At 33.1% G+C, this 11,040-nt stretch overlaps 1 protein-coding gene across 2 annotated transcripts in view; it reads left to right on the top strand.

The window, feature by feature from the left end:
- The window catches only part of LOC21403786 (probable S-adenosylmethionine-dependent methyltransferase At5g38100), a 2,885-nt gene extending 1,087 nt beyond the window's left edge, over window positions 1–1,798 (top strand). For both annotated transcript variants that reach the window (XM_024167645.1, XM_024167649.1), the window contains exons 4-5: window positions 1–473; window positions 1,223–1,798. In XM_024167645.1, the coding sequence (XP_024023413.1) occupies window positions 1–473; window positions 1,223–1,552 (803 nt within the window). In that variant the 3' untranslated portion in view covers window positions 1,553–1,798. The remainder of the gene's footprint in view (window positions 474–1,222) is intronic.
- Window positions 1,799–11,040: the final 9,242 nt, after the last annotated feature.

The following is an 11,040-nucleotide window of genomic DNA, read 5'->3' as shown; positions in this document are numbered from 1 at the left end:
GAAAGAGTACTCAACACCCCGAGTTCCAAGTCTTCTTCAATGATCAGGCATCGAATGATTTCAACCAGCTTTTCACATCTATTCCTCCGAATATTCCTTACTTTGCCGCCGGCGTGCCGGGTTCTTTTCATCGCCGCTTGTTTCCAAATAACTCTCTTCACTTTGTTCATTCCTCATGTGCTGCCCAGTGGCTTTCTAGAGTCCCAGAAGATGTGCTTGACAAGAGCTCTCCTGCTTGGAACAAAGGGAGGGTTCACTACTCAAATTCTACGCCTCAAGTTATGAAGGCTTTTGAAGATCAGTTTGCCGAAGACATGGACAACTTTATGAAACTTAGAGCACAAGAAATTGTCGTAGGAGGCTTGATGGCTCTTATTCTTCCGGGTCGCCTTAACGAAACTCCTCATACTGAAGCCTACCTCAACAAAGCATTCGAACAAGTTGAATCTTCACTTATAGACATGGCTAAGAAGGTAAGGATAGAAAGCTTGAACATTTTCTTAATTTAAAATTTTCATTTAAATTTTCACTTAGTATGCAATGGGGATGAAATTATCTATACCATATTTTGCAAATCTTTCATCAATTTTAGCGTCAGTAACAAAAACTGTCGAAAAAACAAAAAAATCAGGTTGTATGTAAAAATTAAATAATCAGGGATCAAATATCACTGCTAGTTTATCAATTTATCTAAAAAACTTAAGCTTTTATGAGGTAAGCTAACAGTAGTTTATATACTTTAACACTCTCTCTCATGTGTGAGCTAAACAGTGGACAATCGTGTGGGTATATTAATTGGAAAGCCCAACACGTAAATATTTAAGCTCAAGATATATTAAAGACCCAACACATGATGACAATTGAAATGGAAATAAAGAGTGCAATTACGGGAGTTTTAACTCAGGACCTCCTGCTCTGATACCATGTTAACCAATCCATTCTAAAAACTTAAGATTTTAGGAGGTGGACCAACAATAATTTTTATACTTTAACAATCACAATACTCATAGTTTAGAGACTAACAATGCTAATAACCTTTTCTTGGCAAAGCATGCATAGATGCGAAAGATTCATCACCTATGTATCTAATAGAACTATTCTTCAGTTTTTAAAATAAAGATTAATAATGCAACATATGGGATACATGCTTCCTATGCTTCCAAAGCTGCTACAAATAGTACTTTTTGATTTTTACTCATTTCTCTGTTATTTCTTGAGACAGGGTATTATCAGAGAGGAAAAAATAGATTCCTTTAACATACCAATATATTTTGCATCTCTCCAAGAAGTGGAATCAGCTGTGAAGCGAAATGGCTGTTTTAGCATAGAAATAATGGAAAACATACCTCATGAAAAGCCACAACCCAAGGTTATGTCATCCACTCTCAGAGCTGGCTTGGAGGGGACCATAAAAGAGCATTTTGGAGATGAGATTTTGGATGAGCTGTTTGATACATTAGTATGCAATAAACTTGAAGAATCATCCTTAATCACGGAATCGTGCAAATCAGTTGGCCTCTTTGTTGTACTAAAACGCAAACCAAACGAATAGAGAAGTGTCAATATGCTGTATCATCAATTGGTCCAGTCTGCAAATTTTAAACAATAGATGAGATTAAAAAAAAAAACACTTATCAAAATAATATTAAAAAAGGAAGTAGATCAAGTTTAATTCCCTAAAGTTTTTATTAGAGATTTCAATATGTTTACAAAACTCTTTCAGTGTCTTCCTTTACTCATAGTTAGGATGTTTGTATTTAACTTCTTTATCTTTTTATTTTACTTCCATATAAATCGGGCTAAATATTGTCACTGCAATTCAGATGTAAGACTTTATCATTGAGATTGAATATTCTAAGTTTTCTCTCTAATGTTCTTCTTTTCCTCTCTCCATTCTAAACTAATTTGTCTATCTTTTTCTCTAATTGTTCTTCAATTTCTTTCTCTTTCTCTACTGTTCTACGTCAATATGATATGAACACTTTACAGTATTTTGTTCTGTTTTTGCCAATTGCCCCTAAGACAGCTTGTCAAGTCGTCCACCATAAAAGGAACTTAATATAGTTGACTATTCACTGCATGTGGCAACATGTCTTCTATTCTCCAAAATGAACTTTAGCAGCCTTTGCTAGTTGAATTTGACATTTTATAGACGTGACAATTCCTCCCTCCATTATACGTTGGAACTGAGACCAATACTAAAAATTAATCCCTTGCTTTTCCAAAAGATTGTACTCAATATTGGCAGCCACTGCAGGGAATATTTTGAAAATTTTTACAATTTCGTACTATGAACAATACAAATACAAAATTTTTACTCATAAAAATAATTATTTCATCATACAAAATATTTACAGCGGAAGTTTCCTATAATAAAAGACCATCTCATAATATATATAAAATAATTGTACATTCAGAAATCGTACCTTTTGATGTTTGGAGATGACGCTCACACAAGATCAGTTGACGTTCCCGTCAGATCTTTCAGACTATTCTCAAGTTTGACTGCACTAGGCGAGTGGACACCTTGTACACTACAAGAACAGTCAATTAGTTATATGAACAAAGGGAACAAACTATCAAAGAAAACAATATTTTATTTTCTCTGTACTTAGCTTCTTAATCTCTTGAATGATGTAGGAGCCTTCTTAATCTACTAATTACAATGATGCTCTAAAAGATGAGGATGCTCAAGAATGGAAAAAGGCAATGAATCTTGACATAGAATCCATGTATTCTAATAAAGTCTAGGAGCTTGTAGATGTACCAAATGGAGTAAAACTCATTAGGTGCGAGTGGATCCATAAGAGATAGAGAGGAGTAGATGGAAACCTTTAAAGTTAGACTGGTAGAAAAAATGCATACTCAAAAAGAGAGAATCAACTATGAGGAAACTTTTCACCAGTGGCTATGCTTAAATCGATCAGAGATCCTGCTCTCTATTGTTGCAGTGCTAGATTATGAAATCTGGCAAATAGATGTTAAAACTGCTTCTTTATTGGAAATTTAGAAGAAAATAGATGTTAAAACTGCTTTCTTTATTGGAAATTTAGAAGAGGTGGAACATTAGGTTTGATCAAGCGATTGAATCACTAGGATTCAGTCAAAAAATTGAGGAGCCATGTGTTTACAAGAAGATTAAGGGAAAAGCTATTGTTTTTCTAATTCTTTAGTGGATGACATTTTACTGATTAGAAATGATGTAGGAACGTTATCCACTGTTAAAAATTTGCTAGCGAAATAGTTTGATATGAAAGATCTAGAAGAGGCTAGTTACATTCTTGAAATCAAAATATATGGAGACCGGAAGAATAAAACTATTACTGTGTCCTAAGCTGCTTACATTGATAAAATTCTAGCTAGATTCAACATGAAAAATTCCAAAAAAGGCTCATTGACTTTTAGACATGGAATTACATTTTTAAAGGATCAGTCTCCTATTCTAATAAAAAAAGTGAGCAAATGAGAAGGATTCCTTATTCGGAAGCAGTAGGAAGTCTCATGTATACAATATTGTGCATAAGGCCAGATATTTACTTTATAGTTGGCATTGTCAGTAGATATCAGTTCAACCTTAGACCTCAACACTGGACTGCAGTCAAGAATATTTTGAAGTATCTGAAAAGAACTAAGAATTATATGCTCGTATATTCATATGATGAGCTTGTTCCAGTAGGATATATATACAGATTCTGATTTTATGTCAGATAAGGATTTTAGAAAGTCTAAATCCGGATACGTGTTTTGTAAGACTCGGTATTTTTTAGCAACTAGCTTAGTTAAGAAAAATAATATTTAAGCTTATTTTATGACGTTTTTTTTAGTATTTTTTTGCTATGAATATGACGTTCTAAAAGCTAAGCTTGAGAAGTCATTAAGTTATGATATTTGATATTAATGATGTGGCGACCATCGTAAGAGGCCGCCACTGTAGCTGACTTTTTAATTTTTACTTACTGAAATTTCTTAAAATTTGCAGAATATATATATATATATATATTTTTAAAGTCTTATAGTAAGCATAAGATATGAATTTGCTTTCTTAATCAAAATATTCAAACCTTAACATATCTGTTCTCAAAGCCTATATATATATATATATATATATATATCTACTCCTTAAGTCTTACTTAATAATAGCCATAATCCTCAAAACGATTTAACATACAGTTTCAGAATCATAATTAGCAAAACTATTTATACATAAAACTGATTGCGGAAATATTTACGAGCGATATCCATTTTCCGATCTCCACATCGTTCGTCCACTCGCCGTCAGTTCATTAGGCATTATACGCCGGTTGCTTACCTACAGTATAAACATTCTATAATGAGCTTTCGCTCAGCAAGTAAGAACTACCTCTTGCAAAATAACTATAAGTTCACATGAATAAATATGCATGAGCCAATTATGCTTAATTATGATGTCTTATCAGAATCTTATTATCTTCTTTTATCTTTCTTATCTTTTGGGCCCGAGTGCTTGTACCACTTGCGTGCAATCATCGGAACATGAGGGTTTGCAAGGTCCCCCACGACACCTTGATTATAACTGAACTGAATGCCTCCTTTGCGGAGGACATAATTTTTTTTTCTTTCTTTTCTCCCTTGTGGAGCATGAGGTACCTCCCTTGCGGAGGCTGGTACGGCACTCAACTGAGATTATTCTTATAAGTTCCTCTTGACTTATTAAGGTGTATGCAATATGACCTATCATTGCATACTATAACATGGAATGTACTTGATCACATGTAATTCATGTGTACTACTTAATGCCCCGTTCATTTCGCTGATTCGAGTTTAGAATTTGAGTTTTGCTACAGTAAAAAGCTCTCAGAAACAGTCACATCTAACTTTTTTGCTACCGTAAAAAGCTCTCACACAACATCACATCTCAACTCGAATTAGCGAACCGAACGGGTGTATGTAGTATAACATATCATAGCATTCATAACATTAAATGTACTCAAACATATATAGTTCATGTGTACTGTTTACTTTAAAATCTATTTATACTGTAGGCGAGATTCCTACTTACTTGATTTTCAAAGCTGGAGTCCCCTTTTTGCCAAACAGCCTAGTCTCTCACTTGCTTTCTTCTAAAAATGAACACCCATTAAGAGTGTGAGGTTAACTGTCGTTTGCTATTCTATTTTAGCAACTTATGAAGGAAAATCTAACCCTTTCCATAAGGCATATATTCCTCTCCTTTACTAAAGATTTATAAGGATCGATTTATCAAATTCTCAAAATCTTATTTTCCTTAATTTTTATTGTTATGTTATTAAGGCCTAATTCGGCCTAGGACTTATACCTGGCATTCTAACTTCTAAACCGCTAAAATTTATACGACAACGGAGTCTCTTAAACTAATACGGGCGTTAGACCCATATTAAATCTTCAAAATTCTACGGACCTATCGTATTGGGCTCGTAGGTGCCCGTCAGAATGATTCGCTTGATAAACCACTATGTTCTTTAAAGAAAGTATTTTTTCTTGAAAACTTTCTTTATGAATACTTTCATTAAAATGAGGTTTAATGCCAATGTATTTTACTGAAATCCTATCTCGGGTTCTTTGATGACTTTTTGCTAAAAACGACACTGTTTCAGTTTTGTTTTGTTAAAAACTGTGCAGTTTCTGAAATCTATATTTTACTGCATCTTAGAGTCACATTCCAAAATTTTATTCTTCGTGACAATTCTTCATCTCATCAAGATCTAAAATTTTTGTTTATAGTAAAAGTTAAAATTCAGCATCTAAAGGTCTCGTTTGGCTGAACTAGTGGCTGCCAGTTAACTATTTTGGTTAAAACTACGCAGTTTCGGAAATCTACATTTTACTACATCTTAGGTTCGGATTTTAAAAATCTGTTCTTCACGAAAGTTCTTCATCTCATTGAGATTTAAAATTATTATCTTTGGAGAAAACTGAAATTCAGCATCTAAAGGCATTGTTTGGCTAAAAACAGTGGCTACTATTTTTTTTCTGAAACTGTGTTGGACAGCCTGATCCGTTTTTGAAAAATGGCTTTAAGCTTACTTTTAGAGTTAAAATTGGGTTTTGTCATAATCACAGAAAAAGTTTAAAATATCAAGAACTATAAGTTCAAGCTTATAAATACTGAAAAATCCCGCTCTAGGGTCCTCATTTTCGCGTTCAAAGTAACCGGAAAATTTTCCTCTACCCAAAAATAAGCAAACTTCAACCAAGTATAAACATACCACATATTGCTAATCAAAGTAACCTCAAAACTTGCAAAATTAACATAAACTCACACACCCTTATTACAACTCATCTCCTCAAGAACCACAAATTTACATCCATAAATTCAAGCTTAAAGTTGGCCAGAAGTTAATGGGGATGAGTTTAGGAACTTACCCTTGAAGAACCCTCTCTCTCTTGAAAACCTTTGAACTCCTCTAAGATTTGTTAGTGGCTTGGAACTAGAAGAGTATAAGGAAATTTGAGAAGAACATTTCTATATTTCAAACTTTACTAAAACATGAAAAAGAGAGGATTTAGAGTTTTATACCCTTGGAGAAATGCTTGTCTAGAATCCACCTAGACCCTTTGATCTCCTTCTTCTTCTTCTATTGTTTGCTAGTGGCTCAAGATTGGGAGAGTAGAAGAAAATATTTTTGAGAGAGAATGGAGGAGTGTGGCCGGTTTTGGTGTGGGGAAATAAGAGAGGAGATGTGCAAAAATGGCTAACCTAATGCTTGCACTAATGGTCTCACCTTTATAGACGTTGCTTGATCTCATCTTAGTTCTTATTTAAGCCTATCAAGCTAGCTTAATTAGCTAAATTTTTGGATTAATCCCCCTTTTCTTTGGCTGGGTTATTTTTTTTGTTTCCCCCCCCCCCCCCCCCCCCCCCCCTTATTTTGGCCGGCCGGTGGAGTGTTTCAAGAGGGAAATGTAGTAAGCATTCATGTCCAATAGTTGATTTGACTCAATCCCATCAAAATCCTCTAGCACACTTCACTAGCCAAATTTTGACTATAATCCCTTAAGTTTGGCCGGCCAAGTGAGGGAAGGAGAGAGAAAAATGAAACCTAACCCTTGTACTTTTGTCCACTTTCTAAATTTTCTCTTTGAAATTGTTAAAATTATAGTGACAGTTATTATCTCATGTATATGTGTACTGGATGCTAGTTCGTACTGTGCTTGGAGATTCTTGAAATTAAGATTCTCAAAATGTATCTGTACTGAAAATTCTTCCGTTTTAAAGTACGGCGAGAATTTATCGATCGAATTTACTTGATCGGAAAAACGTGAACTTAACGTGAAATCTATTACAGAATTTAAGAATACAGATGTTAATTCCATAAATCCTTCAATCACAAAATATACATAATATTTTTTTTTCCAAGAAAATCCTTGACTTAAATACATGAATTACATTATTTAAATTATGGAATTTTCTTGGTCACTACAAATGATTACCCTTTTTTTTTATATACGTGAGGAAGAAATTAAGGAAATGTCAACATGGGTTGATGATATGAGGATGGGAGGAGATAAAAATATGAGTTGATTATAATTATGATTGGATGTTGAGATAGAGTAGTTTGTCAGATTAGTCATCAACTAAAGCTAGAGGTGGCATACTAAGCTAACGTTTTGAACCAAGTTTATATTTAGGATTCCCTGTAGCATACTAAGCTAACGTTTTGGCATGCAGCAAAAGAAGCAAAACATGAAAAGAAAGAAAAGAAAAGAAAAAAAGAAAAGAAAGAGAAATAAGAGGAGAGAAAAGAGAAAGAGAAGGTTTTTATTCTCTATCAGTTAGTATGTAAGTAGAATTTTTACTGCATCAATTGAACAGTAGTATACTTTTAATTAAGTTTTTTTTTATATATCTTTTTATTGATATGTTTTTATGAGATTTTGAAAGTGTTATTGAGTATGAGTTGAAATCTTGTTTTTTTTTTTTATAAACTAAGATATGAGAACTGCCGAATTCTCGAGCAATAAGAATTCTAGGATAGGTTGCTTCATGAAAAAAGCTCTAATAATACAAAATTAATGTTATGCAAGAGAACTCTACATGTTAAAGGAAATTATTTTGAAAGTGAAAATTATTTTTGGTTTGCTTAATAAGCGCAAGCTCATATAGTTTTTGTGATGCAAGTAAGTGCAAAATTAGAGATTTCGATTGACTGAGCAAAAGTGGTCTAAGGTCCCATGGTGAGTTTAGAAATCCTAAGATTTGAAACTTGTATTCTTAAAGAGTTTTGTTTGAAGATTGTATTTGTGACATATATTATTTTTCTATAATGGAGTATTCTTTTTATTTCAGATAACGTTTATCTTAAGTTGGCGGCGTTTTTATTAACTGTTAGTTTGGGAGGGGCGTTACATGTTTATTTCAGAAAATGGAGCTGTGAGTTGGAGTGTGAAATAAAGCTGGCATTGCAGACTCCACAATTGAAGCCGAATATGTGGCTACTTCAAAAGCTACAAAGGAGGCTGTTTGGCTCCGTAAGTTTTTGCAAGATCTTGAGGTGGTACTTATAGCTTCTGCGCCTATATAAAACTCTGTTGTGACAACAGTGGAAATCATAAGAAGTAAAAACATATCGAGAGGAAATTTCATTTGATTAGAGATATAGTACAAGGTATGGATGTTAAGGTCACTCAGATAGCTTTAGCAAATAACTTAGCGGATCCCTTTACAAAAAGCTTTAGCTGGGAAACCTTTTGACATGATCTTTGAGTCTATGGGCATGCCTGAGCTGCCTAAGATGCTTTGAGAGTTAGTAGGAGATTGTTGGATTATATGCTCTTCAAAGCATATTTTTTAATAATTGTTTGATGTCAATAAAAAATTATTGAGGTATTTCATTTCATTATATCTTATTTGCATAAAAACTATTGAGCAAATGTCTTTTTAATCATATTATATGCATTTATGTGATTTTTGCAGACAATCACAGAAGTCACAAATACAAGTTATAAGTAAATGAAGCTCGCAGTCAATAAATAAAATACTGTAGTAAGTTTATTGAGTGATTTATCTTTATCACATATGAATTTATTACTAATGTAGTTTTTCTACATTGAACTGGATCAAAAATGAGATTTAATTAAGTTTTAAATCATTGTCAGACATTAAATCTCATAGGTATTAATTTTACTTTAATCTTAATCCTAAATTAATTATAATTTCATATTTATAAATTTTTTATTTGAGCTACTAACGAGTGAGACTTAAATGAGAGTTAATATTCTCAGTAACTTAGTGAGAATATTTATGAATAGTGAAAATTATCGTGACGAGTTTTCAGCGCTTGTTCATTGAAAGTCTCTGGCCATAATGTGTCAACAAATACAAATCAAGGGTTTTGTTCAAAATTCACATTTAAAACAAGCGCAAATCCTTTTTTTGTCATCCAAGTCATTATAAGGCTATAAAAGCTTATATGTCCCTTCAAAATTTGCAAAATATTAGGAATCCAAATCTGATAAAAAAATTCTTTACAGATGAATTCATCCGTTTCTAAGCATATAAAAATTCAAATCAAATTTGCTCCAACATTCAAAAAGGTCATACTAAAAGGTTCATAAAATTTCAAATCTCAAATTTTACAAGAATATGACGACTTGATTCCATATGACGACTTGATTCCATATGACGACTTGATTCCATTTCAAATACAAGATAACCTTGATAAAAAATCTAGGTAGTCACATTTTTCAAATTCGGATGTCCAGTTCAAAAATATTCAAATTTCACAAAATATCTTTTCAAATATTCAAATTCCCAATCAAAACAATTTCTAAAAGTACCCTCTTAATTCTTCATACATTCATATACAAGGGAATTACGCGATCCAAATCCCGACTTAAAAAAAAATTTTAATTCCAAATCAAATTCACAAGGGTCATAAAAATCAATTTCTAAAGGTCTTTTTAATTCCTAATATAGTCATATAACAAGGAATTATCCAAACATAAATTTTATTTCTAAATTTCGAACTACAAGTGGCTTGATCCCTTAATGGGGTATGTAGGTAACTCGGCCAAATTTACTGAGCATGTAGTGACCAAGAAAAAATCCCATAATTTTAATAATATAATTCATGTATTCAAGTCAAGGATTTTCCTGGAAAATCATTATACTATGTACATTTTGTGATTGAAGGATTTAGGGAATTAACATCTGCATTCCTAAATTCTGTAGCAGATTTCACGTTAAGTTCACATTTTTCCGATCAAGTAAATTCGATCGATAAATTCTCACCGTACTTTAAAACGGAAGAATTTCCAGTATAGATACAGTTAGAGAATCTTAATTTTAAGAATCTCCCAGCACAGTACAACCTAGCATCCAGAACCCGTATACAGGAGAAAATAACTGTCAGTATGATTTTGGACAGTTTTAATGAGTAAGTTAAGGGAATGGACAAAAGTACAAGGTGTAGGTTAGTGTGTGTGATTTGATGAGATGTGATGAGAGAGGTGAATAGGACTAATGATTAGTTTTTTTTCTCCTTTTTTCTCTTCACTTGGCCGGCCATCCTTAGGAAGTTATATCCAAAAATTTTGGTTATATGTTGAGTGTGTTAGAAGGCTACAAGTTAAGGTGATGGGATGGTAGTGGTTGAAGGGGAATTAATGGCAATTTTGGCTTCTCCTTTTCTCCTTCCATAACCGGCCAAGATTGGGGAAAATTGAACCAAAAATTTGGTTGATTGAGAGAGTTGATGTGGTGTTAAAAAAAATAATTTCCAAGTGCCTATAAAAGGAACCACCATAGGATAAGCCTCATTTTTTTTCCCTAGCTTTTCTCTCCCCCTCAAAATCCGGCCATACCACACTCCCCCACTATTTCTCAAATATTTTCTCCTACTCTCCCAATCTTGAGCCACTACAAACCATAGAAGAAGAAGAAGGAGACCAAAGGGTCTAGGAGGAGTCTAGACAAGCATTTTTTTCAAAGGGTATAACTCTAAATCTTTTTTTTATGTTATGTTTTAGTAAAGTTTGAAATGTAGAAATATTCCTCTTAAATTTCCTTATACTTTCTAGTCC

The sequence above is a fragment of the Morus notabilis genome, unplaced genomic scaffold (assembly GCF_000414095.1).
Source record: "Morus notabilis unplaced genomic scaffold, ASM41409v2 Scaffold409, whole genome shotgun sequence".
NCBI classification, from domain to species: Eukaryota; Viridiplantae; Streptophyta; class Magnoliopsida; order Rosales; family Moraceae; genus Morus; species Morus notabilis.
Note: the sequence above shows the minus strand (reverse complement) of the source record. Positions and strands in the feature narration are given on the sequence as shown.